We start from the raw sequence: 25802 nt of genomic DNA on the forward strand, positions 1-25802 counted from the left end.
AAAGTTTCCCCGATCCACGTCATGGACCGCTGTCCATTTTCTTGGGAAGGAAACCTGGCAACACGCCACGATCTCGTTGTGCCAAGCAGCAGCAGTGGCCTATTGATGGGGGGGAGGGGGGACGACGACCCGCCATCCGCCGGGGGTCGGAGCGCGCGAAAACATCCCGCCGTGGATCTCAGGGCGGAGTTTTGAAACGCACCGGCACGAGCGTGCAATCGTTTTCCGGACCGTGAATTCCGCCGCGGCAGCCGATGGGGGCGAGAGCGAGGGAAGGGGGGGGAAGGGGGGCGGGGGAAAAAATGTAAAGTAAATCCCCGCGCCCAAGAATATTAATTGCCCGTTTAAAAACAAAATATTAACGTCTACCAATCTACGGCGATAGTACTCTTGCGATCCCCCACGTTTGGGCGGCTCAGCAGCGACCTCTGCCCTCTGAGGCAACCATGCGGCCTCCTCCTCCTCCTCCCAATGTCAACACGCGCTCGGCTTTCGGCGTATTTCACTCGTAGTCTGGACACTGTCGTGTTTTTTTTGGGAAGTGCGTTCCCCTTTAGCAACTGGTTCTTTTTTGTTTTAAAGTTTTCCCCCCCGTCTCCCAAGGTTTTAGACAGTTGACACTTTGGCTGCATTTCCAACGTTTTCCTCCAGGGTTGGGTCCCCTAAGCAAGTGGCCCAACTCTCAGTAGCAGTGGTTATTATTGTGAGCCCCCCCCCCCACCACCACCGTTGCACACGAGACCAACGGAGCAACCTACTTCATTTGAAAGCGTGAAACGAGGGCGCATGTGTGCGCGTGTGTATGTACAGTTTATACAATGACAACGATCCCCCGTGTAGTCTTAACGGGCTGTAGGGGCAAGTGCTGTTAAGCGAGCAGCACCTATGAAGGATGGCCCGGTACACGAGGGGGTGGGTGGCCAGCACCACGCCCCGGCCGCCTTTGTCTCTCCCAGTGGCGATGTTTTCACGCACCGCACCAGGTACTCATTTGAGGCTGAGTCGACCACAGGAGAGACCCCAGGACCGGTTCGGATAACCGTCACCGGTGTTGGCCGTGAGCGGGAATCGAACCCGGGTCACCGGGTTCGTAGCGCAGCGCGCTAACCGCTGCACCACCGCTCCCCACTGTTTATACACACTGACGCACGTGGGTTACCGAGACGTTACCAAAAGTATCCCTCCTTTCATGCGTGAATGCGTGGGGATGTACAGGTGGGCGTTCACGTGCCGTGCATGCTATATGGCGCGCGTACGCACGTGTGACAAGAGTGGGGGAGTGGTGGCGAAGCCGTTTTGCGCACTGCGCTACGAGCCCACCGACCCGAGTTTTCAATTCCCGCTCACGTCCACCAACGGCGATTACATCTGAACCGGTCGTGGGCCTCCCCTCGGTCGACTCTGCCTCAAATGAGTACAGTGGGATGGGTAAGCATCGCCACTGGGGAGACAAAGGCGGTCGGGCGTAGTTCTGTCCACCCCGCCCCCTCGTGTGCCGTGCCGGCCTTCATAGCTGCTACTCGCTGACGGCACTTGCCCCAACAGTCCGTCAAGGCTACACGGGGGATCTTTGTCTTGTTTGTGTGTGCACGGCGACGCGAGAGTGCGCCGTCCACACACCGCCGTCGGAGGACGCGGAATGATTCCGTCCGTCGCCACGTTTTGGTATATTCACCTTCTCGTTCGGTCGGCGTTCCCGTCCGCACTTTCCAGCCACACGGACCCACGTGTACCGGCTCGCGGTTTGTCCGGGCACACCGTCCAAACTTCTCCAGTCTCACCAATCGCCCTGCCACCCCCTCCCCGCCTCTCCTCGGCATGTCCATCGCTGGAACCCTCAAGCGGTCCATTCCTCCCCCACGCATCGCGAGCATCACAATCCATCCGTTCCAAGCAGCGGACGAAACCATTTCCGACTGACAGATCGCATCCGAATCTAGCTTTCGATTCCAATTCGACACACCGATTCGAAATCTGATCGTTTCCAAATCGACACGAGATTCAACATCGACAGCCTCATTCCAAGTCCACAGACGGGATTCCAAAATCCACCGACAAAATTTCAAATCGACGCGACGGATTACAAATCTCACCAAGGTGATTATTCTGAAACCGACAAATCGATGATTAAAAAAAAAACGGCCGACCGCCGAGATTCCACATCGACAGACAAACCTCCACGGCCAATCCTCAGCAGGACGCGTTCGACTTGGGCAGGCACCTCTGGAAAAGTCTGCTGATCTTCACCTGCAACATGCCGTCCCGACGCTTGCCCTCACCGCTGCCCTCACCCTCCACCTTTCCCTGGCCTCCGCCGCCCTTCCCGGCCGACGCCGACGGTGCCGCTGCCGCCCTCTTCCTGCCGGCGCTGCCCTTCGCCCCCCGCGCATCTCCGGCGGCCTCCGCCGGCCGACGTCTCCTCGGCCTGCCGCCCGACCTCCGACCTCGTCCGCCGCCGGAAGCCGCCGCCGCCCCCGCCGCCCCCGCGAGGCAGGAGCGTCGGCGCCGGAGGCCGTACGCGTAGGCCGAGCCGGCGCTGCGGTCGACCATATTGGCCTCCAAGTCGAGCCGCCTCTGCAGGCGCAGAGCGAGGCGCCGGTCCTCCTCCTCCTGGCTCGCCAGACGCTCCTCGTCCTCCCGGCCCTGCCGCCTCGCCCAGGCGATGGCACCGTGGCGGACGTCGGCGTCGTAGTCGTCGACGTTTGCCGCCGCCGCCGACTCCTCCCGCCGGGCCGAAGAGGGCGAGCCGGGAGCCGCGGTCGCCGTGAAGGTGGCGGGGGGCACCGCCGAGTCCAATTGGCGGGCCCGCTTTCCCGCCGGCGCCTGCTTGATCAGAAAGACGTTGTCGTCTTCGTAGTCGTCCTCATCGCCTTTGCGGCTATCGTTTGCTGGGCGACCGCCGCCACCGTTCGTCTTTCTTGCCGACGGCGATGAGGAGGAGGGGGGGAGGTGCCGCTTGGCTCCCGGGGCATCGCGCGTCGTCGCGCAGTTTCCAGATCCTCCCCGCTCGCCTCTTCCTCCGCCATCGTCGTTATTAGTCGCGGAGGATCCGCTCGGCGCCGTGGGCCAGCGGAAAAGCGAGGGCGGCAGCTCCAGCTCGAGGTCTTCCCCAACATCCGCGGCGGCAACGTCGCCATCGTCAACGACATCAACATCGTCTGCATCCTCGCCGGTGTTATCGTTGTGGTTGCTGTCGCCGCGGCGACCGTCGTCGTTGCCGTCATCGCCGCGGGCAACCGTCTCCCGCTCCTCGGCAATGCGACGCCACCTGGACCGCAGGACCTGCTCCTCGTAACAACCGTCACCTCCACCGCCTCCTCCGCCACCTCCGTCGTCGTCCGCTCGTCGCGACGACGTCCAGGCTCCCTCCGCCAGCGCCCGGCACGGCCTCCGCTCCTTTGGCCACCCCGGCCTCCGCCCCTTTGCCCGCCCCGCGCTCGCGACCAGCTCCACAGCCGGCGCCTCCACTCGCAGCGAGGACAACGAGGAGGAGGAGGACGACGAAGAGGAGGAGGCGGACGACGAGGCGGTTACGGTGGCGGCGGCGGCGGCGGGCTTGATGGGCGTCGCTTTGACGAGGGCGGGGGAGAGGACGCGCCCGTCCGGGAGCTGCTTGGGCGGCGTGCGGGGGCAGCTCACGATGGGCTTGAAGTGGTTCAGCTCCTGCGTGATGCTGTCGCCCCCGCTGCTGCTGCTGCTGCTGCCGCCGCTGCTGTTGCTGCTGTTGCTGCGGTGCGGGAGGAGCTGTTGCTGCTGTATACGGCACTCTCTGCTGATGCTGCTGTTGTTGTTGTTGCTGCTGCTGCTTTTGTTGTTACTACACAGAAGATCCTGCTGCTGCTGCTGCTGCTGCGGCTGCTGCCGAGCGCCGCCCTCACTGCTGCTGCTGCTCCTGCTGTTGCTGCCGCTGCTGCACAGTAGGTTCTGCTGCTGCCGAGCGCTACCCTCCCTGCTGTTGTTGCTGCTGCGAGTGCTACCATGGGGGAGCTGCTGGTGAAGCTGGTGGTGGCGAATGTCGTCCTCCCTCCTCCCCGCGCCGCTGTCGGCGGCGGCGCTGGTGGTGCCGCTGGTGCAAGGCTGCAGCGACGCTCCGATTCCGCAGTTGCGCGGCGATGGAGACGTTGGTCGCGTTCGGACGGGAGAGAGGAACCTGCGGGAGACAGAGCGACGAGGGGGGTGGGGGAGGACGAGGAGGAGACGATGATGACGATGTCATTGGGTGCCACAGTGGCTCGGAGATGTTACATCGCTCTCCGAGTCGTCCTCTCTCTCTCTCTGAGTCGTTCCCTCTCTCCTCTCTGCCTATATCTCTCCGAGTCGTCCCCAATCACTCTCTGAGTCATCCCCCCCTCTCTCTCTATCACTGTATTGAGGGGCGCCTTACTGGCGAGATGTTAGCTCGCTCGCCCTGTACGCAGGAGGTTGTGGGATCAATCACGACCCTGATGCCTGCTGCTGCTGTATATTTGGAGTTTCCGTGTCTCTCTCCCCGCGTTCGCGTGGATTTTTCTCCGGGTCCTCCGGTTTTTCCCTTCCACATTTAGAATCAACGTGTGTTTAGAGTATTTAGCTGCGATGAAATTCCACGTGATAAGCCCACTTGGTTAAAGCCATCATTTGTGGCCAGGTGATTTTAAGATATCATCGTGATGTCAACAATGTCATGGTATTATGTCAATGATGATGTCAATGATGATGTCATTGATGATGTCATTGAGATTATAATGACGTCATTAACATGTCGATACCATGACGATGATGTGATGACGCCATTGCCAAGATCATGTTTTTATCACTGCCTATATGATGATGATAATGTTTCCATTTCCATTACCACCACAGCAATGACATCATCATCGTCATCATCGTCATCATCGTCATCATCATCGTCATCATCATCATCGTCGTCATCATCGTCAGCCACTGACCTCTCTATGCCCTTGGAGACGGATTTGGATTCCTGGGCCGGGGTGCGTGGACTCCGGCTCGCCGGACGCGACTTCTGATTAATCGAGGACCACGATGACATCTGCACCGGCTCTTCCTCCTTCACAGGGGGCAGGGGTAGTGGGGGGGGGGGGGGCAGTCAGTACGCACGGATGGACGGAGCCCTGTCACAGTAATGTGGAATTTACAACCAGCTGCTCGGGGCCCCGCGATGATTAATGTCACAATCGTTGTTGGCGGCAGGGTGTACAGGGCTTGGCGCGCATTGCGAAGAGTGGGTTCTATCGCTGTGTGTCTATACGTGTGTGGGGAGCGGTGGTGTGGCGGTTAGCGCTACGTTGCGCTACGGCATTCGGCGACACAAGTTCGATTCCCGCTCACGGCTAACACCAGGGACGATTATCTGAACCGGTGCTGGGCCTCTCCTAGGTCGACTCAGCCTTCAAATTCGTACCTGGTGCGGTGGTGCAGTAAACATCGCCACTGGGTAGACAAAGGCATCCTGGCGTGGTGCTGGCCACCCACCCCCTCGTGTGCCGTGCCGGCCTTCATACGTGCTGCTCGCTAACGGCGCTTGCCCCGGACAGTCTGCTCAAGCTATACAGGGGATCTTTGTGTTTGTGACACCCACACGTGCGTGACACGTGCGTCACGTGTGCCAGTGATTCCCGCGCGTGTGACATGTACGTATCAGTGATTCCCGCGCGTGCGACACGTGCGACCGCGTGCGTGCGACCGCGTGCGTGCGTGTGACCTTGGCGAGGCTGAGCTTGCGAGCCAGCTCGCTGTCTATGGCCTCCTGCTGCGCCCGTGCCGCCGCCACCTGCTGCTGCTCCTCCTCCAGCAGCTGGGCGATGAGGCGCTCCGACAGCTGCCGCTCCTCCTCGTCCTGGGCCAGACGCTCCGCTTGCAGCTGCAGCCGGGAGGCCGGCCGAGGGGGGCGGTTGGTGGCCACATGATCAACAACAACAACAACAACCGCTTGCCACTCATACACACACACACACACATGTATACAGTAAATCATGAATTACCTTGCGCGTGATTATCCGGCTTCCAACATTGTCCGGCGGTCCCAGGCCGATCCGGCGCAAACCGGCGACCGCCGGAAAACCGCTCCAGAATGCCGCACCGGTCCGGCAATCGGCACCGCGTGCACGTGTCATTGTAACGGTGTGGATGAGTGGATCCGAAATCCGCGATCTCCCACGTTGATACAAAACAAAAACGAGTTTCCCGCACAAAATGTCGACCGCTGGGCAGGAGGCCTGATGGGCTGCGGACGCGCGAGAGATGGAAACAGAGATGGAAAACTTGATTGGAGGCTTCCGTGGCGGCAGGGATGACTCCCTTGGTCCTCTCGCTGAAGTCACGCGAGCAAAGGAGTCAATTAAACAGAGGTGGAAGAGGGCGACATTCCGGCGGCTATTCCTACGGAGGCTCCGACGCTTTTCCCGTTGCCGGGAAGCTCACCGGAAGGGGGGGGGGGGGAAGTGATTGATGGGTGCTACGTGTCATATGCGTGACTATCCTGCCTCGTCAGGTCTGGACAACCCCCTGTGGAGTGGGGGGGCTGTTTTGAGGGGGGTGGAGTGTAACGGCGCACACGAGTGCTGTCATGCCGCGGTGAGCCAAAGTGGCCGAGGTTACACGAGGTGAAGGGGAGGTGAGCGGTTATGGGGGGGCGGGGGGTGAGCGGTTATGGGGGAATTGTCCCCCAAAACCCCCACCCGCGGAAGCAACGGCACCACTCGGTCTGGCCTTGACTGGGGGCTGGACACGAATTGGCCAGTCAGGGCAGCAGGCCAGTTGGCGTGTGGTCAGGGACAGTCGGCGACGGGCCTGTGCCCGATTGGTGGCGGGCGAGGCCAATGAAAATCAGGCTCAATATAACGAATTTACGGAGCTTCCGATTGGAGGATTCTCTGCACGTGCCAAGTTGATAGACAGGGGCTGAGGGACGAGAAACAGAGGTATTCCACCTAGAAACAGGCAGCCGGTTGGCTGCTAGCGAAGGCAGAGAGAGAGAGAGGCGAGCGCTATCCGTGTACGGGGCGGCGGCGTGTGCGGCGTTCGTCGGGGCTCGGGGGGGGCTCGGGGTAGGGGGGGGCTCCCGCAGTGGGGGCCGGCTGCTGCGGTGGGCGTTCGCCGGGGGGGGGGGGGGCGCGGTGTGTTTCGCCGCTCTCCGGCTGTGGTGTATTCGGCGTTCGCCGGGGCGGCCGGTGGTGTTCGCCCAGGGGGAAGGCCGGACGATCGAAGCTCACCACGACCGAGGGGACTCCTGGAGGAGACTGGTTGCTGCTGCTGCTGCTGCTGGGCTGCGCTGTGCGTTCGGGGCGCTGTTCGAGACGCCAGCCAAGTCCCGGGACTCGGGAGTCGCTCGGAGCGCCTGTCCAGAGCGAGCGTGGACTCCGTGGCCAAGGCTGCAGAGATGTGTCGAGTCCTTCACAGCGCTGTCGATGGCGCCAGAACCCAAATCCCGATACCGCCGTTGCTTCGAGTCGTCCAGGGCGCTGTTGATGGCGCTAAACCAAGTCGCGATACCACCGTCGCACTGAGTTGCTCAGCGCTGTCGATGGCACCAAAACCCAAATCCCGAGACCGCCGCTGCTTCGAGTCGTCCAGAGAGCTGTTGGATTAGAGGCCGACCGAAATTCGGTTTCGGTTTCGGTGCCGAAAGTTCATTTTTTACTCTCGGTCCAGTTCCGGTTTCGGGCCGAAACCAGGAATTCAGTTTCGGTCGGCCTCTACTGTTGATGGAGCTACTGCCGTTACGCACCCCCCCCCCCCTGCGACTCCCTGCTGCGTCGTTTCATCACCTGAGAGTTGGAGCATGCGTTGGAGGGGTGGTACGAACGGCCGGTTGTACTCGAGTGTTCTGTAATCGTTGACGCGCGCGGGGTGGCGCTGTGCAGACGCGCGATGTTCATGTCGTTATAGGTTTTTACCCTTTTAGCTGGCACTAAAACTGACACCTTGATACAAGGGGATCATGTTTGCAATAACCACAACACAAGCAGTCAAAAATTCAAACAAAAAGAGACAACTCTGATAATGATATTGGGACTGTCCTTGAATTTGATTGGTCCACACCCGAGACGGCTTTTCTTAGAGCCTAGTCTCCACTGGTGTTGGACCAGATGACGTCAAAAGGTGTCAGATTTGGTGCCAGATATTACTATATCTTGCTACTGGCAAAGGAGGTCTCATAATATAATGACGTTAATGTCGCCGAGAATTTGAAGAGTGGGTTGTACTTGGTTTACTTGAAAATTATTATCCGCCACCGTTGATTCGTGTCCTTGTGCAAAGTGTTACAACAGTGCATAACGAAGGCACAGTTAATCCATTCTAAATCTTGTCAAAATTCTTTGTATTCCAGATCGAGTTATTGTCCATCTTTCTGTCGTCGTTAAAACACGTTTGAAAAGTCCATATTGATGCCTTATAATATTGAGGGAATTGCGTTGGACGTGTGTGTGGTATGTGTGGTAGAAGTGTGGGTGTGTGGTACAGGAGTGTGTGTGGTACGTGTGTGTGTGTGTGTGGTACGAGTATGTGTGTGGTACAAGTGTGTGTGTGTGGTACCAGTGTGTGTGTGTGTGTATGCGGTACGTGTAGTACGTGTGTGTGGTATGTGTGGTACGTGTGTGTGGTGTGTGTGTGTGTGGTGTATGTGGAACGAGTGTGTGTGTGGTGTGTGTGATACGAGTGTGTGTGTGTGTAGTACCAGTGTGTGTGTGTGGTATGTGTGTGTGGTGTATGTGGTACGTGTGTGTGTGTGGTGTGTGTGTGGTACATGTGGTACGTGTGTGTGTGTGTGTGGTGTGTGTGTGGTACATGTGGAACGAGTGTGTGTGTAGTATGAGTGGTACTTGTGTGTGTGGTACGTGTGTGTGTGGGACGTGCATGTGGTACTTGTGTGTGTGTGGGACGAGTGTGTGGTACGAGTGTGTGGTACGAGTGGTACTTGTGTGTGTGGTACGTGTGTGTGTGTGGTACGTGTGTGTGTGTGTGGTACGTGTGTGTGTGGTACGTGTGTGTGGTACGTGTGTGTGGTACGAGTGGTACGTGTGTGTGTGGTACTTGTGTGTGTGGTACGTGTGTGTGTGATACGTGTGTGTGTGTGGTACGTGTGTGTGGTACGTGTGTGTGTGGTACGAGGGTACTTGTGTGTGTGGTACGTGTGTGTGTGTGGTACTTGTGTGTGTGGTACGTGTGTGTGTGTGGTACGTGTGTGTGTGTGTGTGTGTGGTACGTGTGTGTGTGGTACTTGTGTGTGTGTGTGGTACGTGTGTGTGGTACGTGTGTGTGTGGTACGTGTGTGTGGTACGTGTGTGCGTGTGTGTGTGAGCTCACGTCTCCGCACCTTCTCGTACTGCTCTTCGTACTCGCGCCGAACTTCCCCGGGTAGACTGACGCGCACGGGAGCTTGAAAAAGGGGGCCTGGTGGAAATGTGGAGACACCACCACCATCACCACAACCACCACCACCACAGTCACCACTACACCCACAACCTCCACCACCGTCACCACAACCACCACCGTCACCACTACACCCACAACCTCCACCATCATCACCACAACCACCACCACCACAGTCACCACTACACCCACAACCTCCACCACCATCACCACAACCACCACCACCACCACAGTCACCACTACACCCACAACCTCCACCACCATCACCACAACCACCACCACCAGTCACCACTACACCCACAACCTCCACCACCATCACCACAACCACCACCACAGTCACCACTACACTCACAACCTCCACCACCATCACCACAACCACCACCAGTCACCACTACACCCACAACCTCCACCACCATCACCACAACCACCACCAGTCACCACTACACCCCCACAACCTCCACCACCGTCACCACTACCACCACCACCGCCACCACTACCACCACCGTCACCACTACCACCACCGTCACCACTACCACCACCGTCACCACCGTCACCGCTACCACCACGGTCACCACTACCACCACCATCACCACGACCTCCATCACCGTCACCACTACCACCACGACCTCCACCACCATCATCACCATGACCACCATTAGACCTTCTCCACAACCACCAACACAAGATCACCATCCTCTACCTCCCTCTCCCTTGGACCCTATCCCTGCTTCCTTTAACCTCCTCTTCTCACTCTGCCACGTATCCATCCCTACCCATAGTCTCGCTCTTCAATTCTCCCCCTCACTCCTGGTGGGTTTTCCTGCCATCTTCGTGGCAGCAATCATCATTCCCCAGCTAAACAGTTCCAAGTGATCATTTGAGGCTGAGTGGACAATCTCTTACTACTCTGTCCCATTCGGTCCTCTACGCTTCCCATCTTGACTCTCCCCCTCTGTGCCACCATCTCCACCACCACCATCTCCACCATCTAAACCACCGCCATCATCTCCACCACCATCATCTCCACCATCTCCACCACCGCCATCATCTCCACCACCATCTGCACTATCTCCACCACCATCTCCACCATCTCCATCATCTCCACCACCATCTCCACCATCTCAACCACCGCCATCATCTCCACCACCATCATCTCCACCATCTCCACCACCGCCATCGACTCCACCACCACCATCTCCACCACCATCATCTCCACCATCTCCACCACCACCATCATCTCCACCACCACCATCTCCATCACCACCATCATCTCCACCAATGCCACCATCTCCACCACCGCCACCATCTCCACCACCACCGCCATCATCTCCACCACCACCGCCATCATCTCCACCACCACCGCCATCATCTCCACCGCCATCACCTCCACCAATGCCACCATCTCCACCACCACCGCCATCATCTCCACCACCACCGCCATCATCTCCACCAATGCCACCATCTCCACCACCGCCATCATCTCCACCACCACCATCTCCACCACCGCCATCATCTCCACCACCACCACCATCTCCACCACCACCGCCATCATCTCCACCAATGCCATCATCTCCACCACCACCGCCACCATCTTCACCACCGCCATCATCTCCACCAATATTTCAACCACCACCACCATCTCCACCATCATCGGCATCTCCACCACCATCTCCACCACCATCATCTCCACCGCTGCCATCAATTCCCCCACCGCCAGATCACGACACCAGGCCCCGTAGCATCACGTCCACAATCACCAACGGAGCCATCATCTCCACAACAACCACCAGCACCAGATCAGGTTCAAACACCAAAAGATCAGACCACCTGTAATATCATCATCACCACCCCCACCACCAACCATCACCACCACAACCGCAACATCAGATCAAGATACCAGGAGATCAGGAGGCCTCATACCATTATAATCTCCAAGACAAAGATCCCCCATATAGCCTTAACAGGCTGCAGGGGCAAGTGTTGTTATCGAGCCAGGTTGCTTCTGAAAAAGAGCTACATAGCTCAGTGGGCCTTACGTGGTAAAACAAAACGTGGGTTATACAGGGTGTTTGAAAAAAATTGACCCGATTTGAAATCGCTGTGTCTCTGCAACCACGAACCGCCCATGAATGAAACTCTTACCGCTTGAAAGGGCGGGGCATAGAGTTTAAAATGATCACCGCTAGATGCCTCTCCCAGCGCACAAACAGCCCCTAGCCTCAGTCATTCACAAGACGGTGACCCTGTAACACAAGGGGCGTTTTGCGTTCTGCAGTTCGGCAAGACTGAATCCGTAATTGTGGTGCGGCGTGCGTTTCAACGGCGTTTTGGCTTTGATCCGCCAATGTCAAAGAGCGTTCATCGTCGGTAACGACGATTTGAGGAAACGGGCTGCTGTTTATGTAAGGGGCAGACCACAGGGCGCAAACTCACCTCAGAGGGAAACGTGAAGAAGAGAGGCGTTTGGGACGAATTCAACTATCGTCTCGATGTTGTCCGTACAGCAGGTGGAGGGCGCACATAGAGCATTTATAAAATGGTTCGTAAAACTTGACAACTCATTAAACCGTTTGTAACTTTGTGTGTAATTGTATCATGTTGCCGTCGTGAAATATACCGCTTTGAAATGGGGTCCATCATCTTGAAACACCCTGTAGTGTAGAACTCAGGTTGTTGCGTTCGTAGCGCAGAGCGCTAATCACTCAGCCACCGCTCCCTATACCACAACCACGTCCAGCACCAGATCAGATCAAGGATACCAGGAGATCAGGATGCCCCGTACCGTCATAACCACTGCAAGTAACAACACCAGCACTACTTACACCATCACTACCATAACCACGTCCAGCACCAGATCAGATCAAGGATACCAGGAGATCAGGATGCCCCGTACCATCATCATTTTCACCAACACTACCAGCACCAGCAACAGCACTATCATCACCACATCCATCATCAGATCAAATCAAGACACCAGATCAAGAGGCACCTAGCATTTTCACCACCACCACCAGTAACCACCACAACCACCACCAGGTCAGATCAATGCCACCAGATCAGCATGCCCCGTACCATCATCATCATCACCACCACCACAACCACGTCCACCACCAGATCAATGACACCAGACAGCATGCCCCGTACCATCATCATCATCATCACCACCACCAGATCAGATCAATGACACCAGACAGCATGCCCCGTACCATCATCACCACCACCACCACAATCACGTCCACCACCAGATCAGATCAATGACACCAGATCAGCATGCCCCGTACCATCGTCATCACCACCACCGCCGGCACCACCACCATCATCACCACCACCATCACCACCACCACCATCACCACCACCACCGCCGCCGCCTCGCTCCCGCAGCCTCTTGAGGCACCGCTCGGGGTGCTGCGCCCGCAGTCGGCTCCACAGCCCCGCGTCCAGGAGCCCGCCGGGCTCGCGGGCCCTGCGCCGTGCCCAGCTGGAGACTCGCGCCCTGCACAGCGGGCAGCAGAGCGCCGCCTTCTCGACGCACTGCGCGAAGCAGGGCGCGCACAGCGAGTGTCCGCACGGCATGGTCACGGGCTCCACGAGCATGTCCAAGCACACGGGGCACATGCAGCTCTCGAGCGGCAGCTCGGCGGGCTGGGGAGGGTCGTGCGCGCCGCCGTTGTTAGCGGCGGGGCTGCCCCTCGTGGTGGTGGTGGACGTGGTGGTGGACGCCCGTTGCGACGTTCTCGGTCGGGCGGGTCGAGCGCCACCCCGCCGCTGTTGATTTCTCCGTCGAGGCTTCTGCTGTTGTTGCTGTTGTTGTTGCTGTTGTTGCTGCTGTTGTTGTTGTTGCTGTTGTTGTTTTCGTCGCCAGGTAGTTGGCGCCATCGCTTGCCACGTGCTCCTCACCACCCCCGACAGCCCTCGCAGACCTCCTCACCACCCCACTGAGCCCCCCGCCGCTGCTGCCCCCTTCCCTGTAACTTTCTTAGGGTTGGTGAAGATCGCCGCCACCACCACCACCCCCCCTTCCTAAACAACGAATGGATTCTTAACTACGCCACCCGCCGTGCCCCTCACCACCACCAGCTAACTCGGGCACCCTCACCACCACTAAACTCACACCCTCACCACCCTCACCACCACTAAACTCACACCCTCACCACCACCACCTCAGACGCCCTCACCACCACCAACTAACTCGGGAACCCTCACCACCACTAAACTCACACCCTCACCACCCTCACCACCACTAAACTCACACCCTCACCACCCTCACCACCACTAAACTCACACCCTCACCACCCTCACCACCACTAAACTCTGACGCCCTCACCACCACCACCACAACTAAACTCTTACGGCCTCACCACCACCAACTCACACCCTCACCACCACCACTAAACTCTTACGGCCTCACCACCACCACAACTAAACTCTTACGGCCTCACCACCACTAAACTCACACCCTCACCACCCTCACCACCACTAAACTCTGACGCCCTCACCACCCTCACCACCACTAAACTCTGACGCCCTCACCACCCTCACCACCCTCACCACAACTAAACTCTGACGCCCTCACCACCAACTCCTCCACCGTCTCCGCCCGCGACCCAAAACCAACCCCAACATTGGGGAAGGGAGTGTGGGAGAGAGAATCGATTTTCGATCTAATGACGATTCATACATTCTAGGAATCGATTCCGTTCGAGGGGAATGCGTTGAGCGCCAGCCCGCACGTGTGAATCGGTTTAACGATTTATATTAATTCGATTTTTGCGAATCGGTTTTAGTTGAGGCGGTGAAGCCGATTGTGGATGTGGTGGGGAAGCAGAGAATCGATTAAGCGATGTTTTTTGCTTTACGTGGGAATCGATTCTATAGAAATGTGGTTACTGTACAAGATTTCGGGCGCGTAGGGAATCGATGATCGCAATTTTACCGATTACGCGCTTTCGATTCAATTAATTGTTTTTCGCGCTTTGTAGGAATCGATGACCGAATTAATCGATTTAGTGCATCGATTCCGCCAGTTCACTCGGGGACAGCTGATGGGATGACGTTTCACAACAGCCGCCTGTCGCCTGATGGTGCTGGCCGTAATTACTGGCGAAACGTCGTACTCAGATTGTAGTGGGTTTAGAGGCCGTCCATAAATGACGTCAGACATTTGTGACGATGTGTGACGATGGGGGGGGGGCGGTTGAGAAATGTGACGTCACATCAAAATGCGCAACTTTAAATAAATGTAGACGACACGTTCTACTTAATTTAATATTTATTTAAAGTTGCGCATTTTGATGTGACGTCACATTTCGCATTTGATGTGACGTCACATTTCTCAACCCCTCCCCCCCTCGTCACACATCGTCACAAATGTCTGACCGCCCCCCCTCCTACCCCCCTAGGTGCGTGACGTCATTTATGAACGGCCCCATAATCCATCCATGCTCACTCCGGTCATCCTCACAGCAGCGACGTTTGGATATTCTAGATTTAAAGCTTTCGTGACTGCAAGGATCCATACTCTTTGGTTCTATTGGGTAAAGTCACGTAGGTAAAAAAATAAAATAACAAAAATCACGACGTTTCGGCCACAACACAAGCGGCCTTCATCAGGTGAAGGGACGAGACTGTCTGGAGGACAGCGCTGGAGTGAAAAAAGCCACGCTCAGATCACGACCTTTAAGCTGTGTGAGAAGAAACAAAGCGCCTTGACAAAGGAATTAGCATAGAATTTAGCATTGAAATGGCTCATTGAAATAGCTAAGTTAAAGTATACACATCCGCAGAGGCACCCCTTGACAAAGGAATTAGCATAGAATTTAGCATTGAAATAGCTGAGTGATTAGCTTGTGACTGGTCACAGAAATGGCTATGTTAAAGTTAAAGCATACACATCCACAGAGGCACCCCTTGACAAAGGAATTAACATAGAATTTAGCATTGAAATGACTGAGCGACGTTTGGATAACGTTTGGATAACCATCGAACAAAGACGGCCGCCGCTTCTGCGGCCGTCTGGAACGCTCTTCCGCGATGAGAAAAGCGATGCGCTTTCAAGTAATTCTCGACTGAAAACGAATTTCTTTTCAAGTACTTTTCGTGTTTGCCCCCCATCGCTCACAAAAGGCTGCCTTTATTTCCGTGGTAGCGAGACGTTAACTTCCTTTCCCGGTATAACCGGAGGTCGTGAGTTCGATCCAGAGCCGGATTAAGGCGCTGGGGGGTGGGGGGGGGCTTTAGGGGGCTGCAGCCGAGGGGGTCCTCCGCCAGCTGGAGAGCCTCCAGAGATGAAGTGAAAAGTTATTTGAATTTGCGAATGGTGAATCATACTTTGATTCTGAAAGCCCATGCCTTAATCCGACCCTGGTTCGATCCAGACCCGAACGCCTGCTGTATGTTTGTTTTGCTGTAGTACGGAGTTAGACTGATGGCCTTAGTGTAAGTTGTCTTGTGGTTGTTGTTGTTGTTTGACTTGCATCCCACTGGGATTTTTTTTGCACACAGCGTTGGTGTACGGTGCTTTTTTCAGGAATATTTAGATGTTTTTTTTTCCCCTGGATTTTCTGTTTGCACAAAGTCACACATAGTCACTTTAAGATATATTCTTAGCTCTTTCGGTAATGTCACGTTGAAGGGAAAACAACGTGACTTTACCTAAAGAGCTAAGAATATGAATTACTGCAGTCACGAAAGCTTTAAATCAAAATTTCACTTTAAGATGTTTTCTTATTCATGTTTTTATTTTTTGTTTGTTGTGGTTGCACCCGATTCAAGAGCCGAATGGCTCACAGGGCTATACCAACATAAATGGAACTATGGAACTATGGAATTTGCGTGTCTCTCTCTGCATTTATAATGAAAGTTAAGGTGTTAGGGGCCGTCCATAAATGACGTCACGTATCTAGAGGGGGGGGAGGGGTCAGACATTTGTGACGATGTGTGACGAGGAGGGGTGTGGGTTTGAGAAATGTGACGTCACATCAAAACGCGAATCTTCAAATAAATATAGACGACACGTTCTACTTATATTCTTGTGGTTTGCACACCTGATGATGATTGCTTGTGTTGCAGTCGAAACGTCGTGAGAATTGTATTGTTTTATATTTGTTATTATTTTATTGTTTCCCTTCTACGTCACTTTACCGAAAGAACCAAGAATATGAATCCCTGCAGTCACGAAAGCTTTAAATCAAAATTTAACGTTCTACTTAATTAAATAGACTTTTTAATAAATGTTTTCTCCTACAACATCAGAGTGCAGGGCCACATTAAACACGCACTACAATGGCAATAGTTTAAAGAGATTTGAAGCATGTTTTATTTTGGGGGGGGGGGGGCAGAGTTTTGTGACGTCATATTTGAGGGGGAGGTCTGACTTTTTGTGACGTCGTGTGACGAGGGGGGGGGGTCAAAAATCGTCCAAAATCGCGTGACGTTATTAATCATATAAACATAAATAAATGCATTGTTATATGAAGACAAGTCCAGATTTTGTGGCCAAGGTTTAGCAAATTGTTGTTTTTATTAACATAGCATCGCAATTATTATTTTAAAAAATATTTTTATAGCAATATATTGGGGGGGGGGACATTTTGACCGTATTTGATTATTTGGGTGGAGATGTGTCCCAATATATTATAATTACGGCCTTGGACTGAACGCCTTAAAATAAACTCCTCAATGGGGACAGCACTTCACTGAAAGATACCTCCGGAAACAATATCTTCAAGCAGAAGAATTGGCGCGGGATAACAAAACCACATTCGCTAAACGCTTTTTGTAGCTTAGAGCCTCAAACCGTGCTTATTGATAGTTAAAGTTGAATGGGCAATTGTGTTCACGTGACTGTGTTGTTGTCTTGCTGTGGTATGGGACTGTTATTGCTGCCTTACGCACGCTTGGGAATTGATGTACTTATGCAATTTGTATTTCTTTACGTTATCTATTGCATTGATTTATGTATAGTGATTTGTTTATTATACTGATACAAATGTAACTTATATTCTTGTATTTATTTGAGTGATCTGTTTCGTGATTTAGCTTTCATTTCCTATACTTTGCACTCCTATTATTTTTGCTGAGCCGCCCCTACTGGAACACCTGTGAACAAGAGCTTCACAGCTCATCGGATTTCTGATTCCTCGGCCATTCTCGATTATCCGTTCCGTTCGTTAAGAATCGGGAGGGGGAGAGGGGGAGTCGAGGGGGGCGGAGTCGAGGGGGGCGGGTAGGGGGCGGAGTAAGGGGTGGCGGGGTAGGGGGCGGAGTAAGGGGTGGCGGGGTAGGGGGCGGAGTAAGGGGTGGCGGGGTGGCGGGGTAGGGGGCGGAGTAAGGGGTGGCGGGGTAGGGGGCGGAGTAAGGGGTGGCGGGGTCGGGGGGTAGGGGGCGGAGTAAGGGGTGGCGGGGTCGGGGGGTAGGGGGCGGAGTAAGGGGTGGCGGGGTAGGGGGGTAGGGGGCGGAGTAAGGGGTGGCGGGGTAGGGGGGTAGGGGGCGGAGTTAGGGGTGGCGGGGTTGGCGTTGTAGGGGGCGGAGTAGTGAGGTATAGAGGGGGGCGGGGCTGAGGGGAACGGAGTAGGAGGTGGCGGGTAGGAGGGGGCGGAGTGGGGTCGGAGTAGGGGGGGGGGCGAAGTAGGGGGAGCGGGGTAGGGGGGCGAGGTGAGGGGGGGGGGCCCATTCGGAGGGCGTGGCGTAGGGGGGCGTGGCGTAGGGGGGGCGGAGTAGGGAAGGGCGGGACGGGGGCGGGACGGGGGGGCGGGACGGGGGGCGTGGCGTAGGGGGGCGGAGTAGGGAAGGGCGGAGTAAGGAAGGGTGGGACGGGGGGGCGGGACGGGGGGCGGGGTATGGGGGGCGGTGTATGGGGGCGGAATAGGGAGGGGCGGGGTAGGGGGGGCGTTGTGTGGAATGAGGGAGGGGGAGTTTGTGGCGGCCATCTTGCTCAGGGGTAAGTTCCCATTGGACAGTGGATGAGCAGCTGATGATGTCACTGTTTCACTGTTTTCCCCCCCTACCTAAGATGGCCGATGAAGGGTGCTAGGAAACCCACGGGCTATTGTTGATGGGGACGATCGGCCCCGATTATTTTATGCGTGGCGCCGTCAGAGTAAAAGTGTTTTGTTAAATGTGAAACGGAATAAAAAATGTTTTAAAAATATATATAAAGTTTGGTTTTCTACCGACGTAAAGGTATCAAGGGAAACCATTCGGAGGTTTGGGGAAACGCTTCTCCCCCTCACGTCCAATCTGATTCAACATAAAACTCGGTAAGACAGTCCTCGATTAAAAACGGTTTTTTTAATATAAATTATTACTAAACAATCAAAGTAACACTAACGCTTGCTAGCCATTGTCTCCTACGTACACATCATTTCAGACGATGTGTTAATCCCCGATGTGTTACATTCCAGGGGGTGGAGGGGGGGGAGGCTGTACGTTATAGCGACGGCCTTCAATTAGCAGTGGATCGAGCATGGCTGAGGCTGATCGCGTGAGAGTGTCCATCTGCCTGGGCCTCCCCTAGGTCGACTCAGCCTCAAATGAGTACCCGGTCCGATGTGTAAACATCGTCACTGGGGAGACAAAGGCGGCCGGACGTGGTGCTGGCCACCCACACCCTCGTGTGCCGTGCCGGCCTTCATAGGTGCTGCTCGCTAACGGCACTTGCCCCTACAGTTTGTTAAGGCTACACGGGGGATCTTTATCTTTATTATCTGCCTGTACGCCTGATGATGCCGGTCGTAATCACTGGCGAAACGTCGAACTCTTGATTGTTAAACGTCGTGGAAATTGCTCTCCCAGCACGCCGGAGTGCTGTAACGAATTGGCGCGTTCCGTTTACGCGACAAACCTTCACGAATTGGCTGGGTGGTGGACGGGTTTAACGACACAATAATATTTACGCAAACTCTACCACTAACAAACCTACGTTATGGAGCATTTGTAGTATTAGCCGTACTGTAAAGCGTCTTTTTAATTGAATGCTAAGCATATTTATAGCCTTAATCAATAGTTTTTTGTATTATCGGTTCGTTCTGTAAATTCACGTTGAAGGGAAATAATACAAAAATTAAACATAATAAATTAAAATTCTCACGACGTTTCGGCCACAACTCAAGCAGCCGTCCTCGGGTCACCTGATGACGGCTGCGTGCGTTGTGGCCGAAACGTCGAGGACGGCTGCGTGCGTTGTGGCCGAAACGTCCGTGAGAATTTTATTCAATTATATTTTGTTTTATTATTTCTCTTCTACGTAACTTTACCGAAAGAACCAAGAATATGAATCCCGGCAGTCACGAAATCTTTAAATCATTATTTTTGTTTTTTGTGTCTGGAAGACTTGGCTGAGTTTTTTTATTTTCTGTTGCGTGTTGCCACTCTTTAAGATGTTTATCTTTGTCCACGTTTTTTTTGTGTTGTCACTCTTTAAGATGTTTATCTTTGTCCATGTTTTTTTTGTGTGTTTCGTTACGGTGGCACCTGAGTCAAGAGCCGCCATGGCTCACAGGGTTAGAACCAAACTAGCTTTAGCTACCCGGCTTCGCCCGGGCCTTGGATTCACCACGCCCGGCCGCCTTTGTCTCCCCCAGTGGCGATGTTCACACCGCACGTTTGAGGCTGAGTCGACCTAGGAGCGGTTGAAACAATCGTCACCGTTGTGGTGGCCGTGAGCGGGAATCGAACTCGGGTCGCCGGGTTCGTAGCGCGGCGTAGCGCTAACCGTTACACTACAATGCGTTACGCTTGCGCACACACACAGATTACACACACACACAGACACACACAGATTACACACACACACAGACACAGACAGACACAAAGATAAAAACAAAAATCCCCCATATAGCCTGAACAGACTGTAGGGGCAAGTGCTGTTAGCGAGCACCAATGAAGGCCGGAACGGTACACGAGGGGGTGGGTGGCCAGCACCACGCCCGACCGCCTTTGTCTCCCTAGTGGCAATGTTTACACACCGCACCAGGTACTCATTTGAGGCTGAGTCGACCTAGGGGAGGCCCGGGACCGGTACAGATAATCGTCACTGGTGTTGGCCGTGAGCGGGAATCGAACCCGGGTCGCCAGGTTCATAGCGCAGCGCGCTAACTGCTACACTACCGCTCCCCACAGACAGACACAGACACACAGACAGACACACAGACAGACACACACAGACACAACCAACAACCGCCATTCGCCACTAAGTGGGCGGGTGACGTCACCACGACGCTTGTGCCAGGCTATGTGCACCGTGAGGCCACGTGAAGTGTTGAACGCCCGCTGGCAGGAGGTCACTGGGCAGACCCAGGTGCCACGGGTCGACTGACTGAGATGACTGGCTGATGCACCACCTGTGCCCCTACTGTGCCAACCTGCTGTGCTTTAGCCACCCGGCGCTCCGCTCGTTGTTGTGAGCGTCGCTCCTCCGCCCTCCGTTGTTGTTGGAGGGCGACTGCCTCCAACTGCCCAGTAGCATCCTTCACGAGCCTCCTCCACAGAGGCCGATCTTGACACCGCTGGTACCAGTCATCGGCAAGTCCACTCAGCTCCACGTCCTCCTGTTCCACATCACTCCATCTCTTCTCTAGCCCGTGCCGCGCCCGCTTAGCCCCCTCAATCCGGCCAAACAAAAGCTGTTTCGGCATGCGGTGGCTGGGCATGCGGGCTACATGACCCAGCCATCGCAGCCTTGCCTGCCGGAGGAGCTCACCGATGGGACCCTGCCCAGATCTTTCAAGGATTTGTGAGCTCCTCACACAATCCAGTCTGGTTAAACCCAGGATGGATCGTAGGCAGGCTAGCCTAAATGTTTCTAACCGGCGAAGATGTTCCATTAGGGGGGTCCACGTTTCGCAAGCGTAGAGAAGGGAGGGAATGACCGTGGCCGAGAAGACCTGAAGCTTAGTGCGGAGCGACAGACCAGGTAGCTTCCACACAGCGTTACGCAACCGATGAAAAGATATTGCCGCTCGACTGATTCGGAGTGTGACCTCTGCTGTTAAACTGGAGCCAGTCATAAGCACACTGCCCAGGTATGGGAAACTCTCCACTCTCTCCACAACTGCCCCATCACCGATTGGGAGTTGTGGGGGTGGAGTGTCCGATGGTACAAAATACCCAGGCAGGTGCTTAGTTTTGGTGGGGCTGATGGTAAGGCCCCACCTCTTAGTGGCACGCTCCAGTGCTCAGAGCAGCGTCTCCAACTCCTCCTCTGACTGAGCAGCTATTACCAAATCATCAGCATACATAACGTGGTTGAGCAATAGGGAGCCATCCCTTGACCGCACCCGGGCATCGATTAGCCTCCCATTATATCTGTACCATATGGAGGATTCCCCCGGGACAGCTATTGAAGGCTTCACGAAATACGTGGTCAAAATAGATGTTAAATAATGTGGGAGCCAGAGGACATCCCTGTCGCACCCCAAGGTGTACAGGGATGGCTCTGACTCCCGGCCACGTAGTTTTACCCGGGGCCCGCTCACCATCATGAAGGTCCTTAATGATCGTGAGCAGAGGGTCAGGTACTCCAAAAGCACGAAGAAAGACCCAGAAGCCCAGGCCTACTGATGGTATCATAGGCCTTGACCAGGTCACACAGACACACACACAGACACACACACAGACACACACACAGACACACACACAGACACACAGACAGCGCGCTAACCACTACACTACAATGCATTACGCTTTCACACACAGACACACAGACAGCGTGCTAACCACTACACTACAATGCGTTACGCTTTCACACACAGACACACACACACACAGCACGCTAACCACTACACTACAATGCGTTACGCTTCCACATGCGCGGGTCACGTGACAGATTTGACGTCACAGCTCACTTGCTGTGCAAAAGAATAAATGCATTATTGAGCTCACCCCCCCCCCCACACACAAAAAAGTGTGTTTTTTAATTTTTGCATGGTGTACAGTCTGGAAAGTACCCACATGGCAAATTTCATTTTGTTGCATGTCGGGAAGTACGCTAAACATTTTGAACAGACAGACATAATCACAACTTTTGCCTTTTATATATACTGTATAGAGATAAATAAAATGAAACTGAATGGTAAAAGAATTAAAACTGAATGATCACGGGCAGAGTGCCTGTAGTGTGTCCACTGCACATGGCGTCATGTGTTGTTTCCACTTTCCTCTGTCCTGTAGTGGCACCATGCTGAAGTAGTGCCACATCACAGTGTAGTGTATAATAGTATAGTGTATACTGTTGTAGTATTAGTGGTGTCGTGTATAGCGTAGTGTATAGTTGTGTATAATAGTATAGTGTGTGTATGTCGTGTATAATAGTGTAGTGTATAGTGTTGTAGTATATAGTAGTGTTTAGTGGTATGTGTAGTGTATAGTTGTATAATAGTGTAGTGTATAGTATTGTAGTATATAATAGTGTTTAGTGGTGTAGTGTATAGTGTAGTGTAGTAGTAGTGTATGTGTTTAGTGGTGTAGTGTATATTATAGTGTAGTGTATGTGTATAATAGTGTAGTGTATAGTGTTGTAGTATATAGTAGTGTTTAGTGGTGTAGTGTATAGTGTAGTTGTGTATAATAGTGTAGTGTATAGTGGTGTAGTATATAGTAGTGTTTAGTGGTGTAGTGTATAGCATAGTGTATAGTTGCGTATCAGTGTAGTATAGTTGTTGTCTAGTAGTGTAGTGTATGTGTTGTAGTGTATAGTAGTGTTTAGTGGTATAGTGTAGTGTATAGTGTAGTGCATAGTTGCGTATAATAGTGTTGTAGAATATAGTAGTGTTTAGTGGTGTAGTGTATAGTGTAGTGTATAGTAGTGTAGTGTATAGTGTTGTATATAGTAGTGTTTAGTGGTGTAGTGTATAGTAGTGTAGTGTATAGTGTAGGTATAGTTTGTGTATAATAGTGTAGTGTATCGTGTTGTAGTATATAGTAGTGTTTAGTGGTATAGTGTATAGCGTATAGTTATTGTGTATAGTGTAGTGTTTAGTAGTGTAGTGTATATGTGTAGTATATAGTTGTGTATAATAGTGTAGTGTATGGTGTTGTATATAGTAGTGTTAGTGGTGTAGTGTATAGTGTAGTGTATAGTGTGTTATAATAGGTGTAGTGTATAGTGTTGTAGTATATAGTAGTGTTTAGTGGTGTAGTGTATATGTAGTGTATAGTGTTGTAGTATCTAGTAGTGTTTAGTGATGTTGTGTATAGTGTAGTGTACAGTAGTGTATAGTGTTGTGTATAGTTGTTGTATAATAGTGTAGTGTATAGTGTTGTAGTATATAGTCCGTGTTTAGTGGTGTAGTGTATAGTGTAGTGTATTGTTGTGTATAATAGTGTAGTGTGTAGTGTTGTAGTATATAGTAGTGTTTAGTGGTGTAGTGTATAGCGTAGTGTATAGTAGTGTAGTGTTTAGTGGTGTATAGTGTAGTGTGTAGTTGTGTATAATAGTGTAGTGTGTAGTGTTGTAGTATATAGTAGTGTTTAGGGGTGTAGTGTAAGTATAGTGTATAGTAGTGTAGTGCATAGTGTTGTAGTATCTAGTAGTGTTTATTAGTGTAGTGTATATGTGTTGTTATATAGTAGTGTATAGTTGTGTGTAGTGTGTGCTATCATCACCACGATCCATGGGCAGCAGATAGTCCCATAGGTGTCTGTTGCACATTTTGTAATTTCCTGCTTCCACTGTCCTCTGTCTTGTAATGCCAATATGCTCAAGTTGTGCCACATTATAGTGTAGAGTGTAGTGTATTACGTAGTGTATAATAGTGTAGTGTATAACGTAGTGTATAATAGTGTAGTGTATCAGCACGATCCATGGGCAGATAGCCCATAGGTGTTCGCTGCCAGTTTCATGCTTCCACTTTCCTCTCGCTCGTAGTGCCATTATGGCTCATGTAGTGGCCACATCTTTCTGGCACCGATCCCTCCTTATGATGTCGTTGTCAACCCATTCTCTGTTAGCAGGTCTTCCTCTATACTCTTTGGTTATTATCGGTAAAGTCACGTAGGTATAAAATAAAATATATACCTACCACGTGATGACTTTACCGAAAGAGCCAAAGAGGTTGGATTCCTGCGGTCACGAAAGCTTCAAATCAAGCTCTTCCTCTCTTTCCCGGTTTCCTTCAATTGTTTCCGAACCACACACTTTACATTTTACTGTGTAGGAACCTCCTGGTTTCTACACCACCAGCCCACAGGGATTATTGTGTCCGTCCGTCGTGCATCCAAAAATGGGAGGGGTGGGGCTGGGTGGGGAGGGGAGGGTGGGGAGGGGCCAGTTAAAAGGGTAAAACCTATTACTATATCTTGTTACTGGCAAAGGAGGTCTCATAATGCTGTCGTGTTGTTTGTATTGTTTGTTGTTGAAATGTTCTGACCTCCCCCGACTGGAACATCGGTGGAAAAGAGCTTTATAGCTCATCGTGATTCATCCAGTATAAGTAAATACTCTGAAACCGGGCCTCCCGAGTGCCGCAAAAGCAGTGTTGCTAAACCAGAGCAGCGCAGCGAACTTCGGTCCACTGCTGGATCAAGGACAATCACTCGAGCCCACTGCCATCACCTAGATCTCGGTCGGGTCCGCCGTGATTATTCCAGACGGGGGCACTTTTGTAATTCTGTAAAAGAAAACGCAATATTTCAAGAGCCGCAAATGTGTGTCCTTAATATATAGCATCACGAAGCAGTCCTTTAAGAGCCGCATGCAGATCCAGAGCTGCAGGTTGCCAACTCGTTGTTTTAGATACACAACACTGTCTGTTCCACTTGTGTAACACATTCTCTTGCGGAGGGAGCTGGTAGTAGGAACGTTGGGTTGCTCGGTCAATGGCAGGGTCAACGGCACACCACCACGTGGTGTGTCCCGCACAATATGCCCGACTGTGAGGGCGGGCACAAGCCGGCGTGAGTAGGTTAAACGTTGAGTTTTATAAGGGCACCACGGGGTGACCAGCCCCTCCCCACCCAGCCCACCCCTCCCAGCCCCCACCCCTCCCAGCCCCCACCCCTCCCACCCCCACCCAGCCCTCCCCACCCTCCCCTCCCCCACCCAGCCACTTCCTCCCCACCCAGCCCTCCCCACCCCTCCCCACCCAGCCCCTCCCCACCCAGCCCCTCCCCTCCCCACCCAGCCCCTCCCCACCCTCCCCTCCCCACCCAGCCCCTCCCCACCCAGCCACTCCCTCCCCACCCAGCCCCTCCCCACCCTCCCACCCAGCCCCTCCCCACCCAGCCCCTCCCACCCTCCCTCCCCACCCAGCCCTCCCATCCCTCCCCTCCCCACCCCCTCCCCACCCTCCCCACCCAGCCCCTCCCCACCCTCCCCTCCCCACCCAGCCCCTCCCCACCCTCCCACCCTCCCACCCAGCCCCTCCCCACCCTCCCCCTCCCCACCCAGCCCCTCCCCACCCTCCCCACCCAGCCCCAACCCCCTCCCATGTTTT

At 53.7% G+C, this 25802-nt stretch overlaps 2 protein-coding genes across 3 annotated transcripts in view; one reads left to right on the forward strand and one right to left on the reverse strand.

Moving 5' to 3' along the window:
* Positions 1–564: 564 nt before the first annotated feature.
* LOC116957885 (uncharacterized) lies at positions 565–14100 on the reverse strand. Its single transcript, XM_032980321.2, has 5 exons — positions 12654–14100; positions 9317–9393; positions 5702–5860; positions 4929–5047; positions 565–4150 (listed from the first exon to the last, which is right to left on the reverse strand). Exons 1-5 carry the CDS (start codon positions 13246–13248, stop codon positions 2191–2193), a joined length of 2910 nt encoding a protein of 969 aa, XP_032836212.2. The 5' UTR covers positions 13249–14100; the 3' UTR covers positions 565–2190.
* Positions 14101–18339: 4239 nt separating this feature from the next.
* TAF6 (TATA-box binding protein associated factor 6) overlaps positions 18340–25802 on the forward strand; it is a 38662-nt gene continuing 31199 nt past the window's right edge. For both annotated transcript variants that reach the window (XM_032980318.2, XM_032980319.2), the window contains exon 1: positions 18340–18629. The gene's annotated coding sequence lies outside the window, so the exon portion shown is untranslated. The remainder of the gene's footprint in view (positions 18630–25802) is intronic.

Source organism: Petromyzon marinus, chromosome 64, assembly GCF_048934315.1.
Source record: "Petromyzon marinus isolate PM22_M1 ecotype Great Lakes invasive population chromosome 64, UKy_Petmar_22M1.pri1.0, whole genome shotgun sequence".
Classification (NCBI taxonomy): Eukaryota; Metazoa; Chordata; class Hyperoartia; order Petromyzontiformes; family Petromyzontidae; genus Petromyzon; species Petromyzon marinus.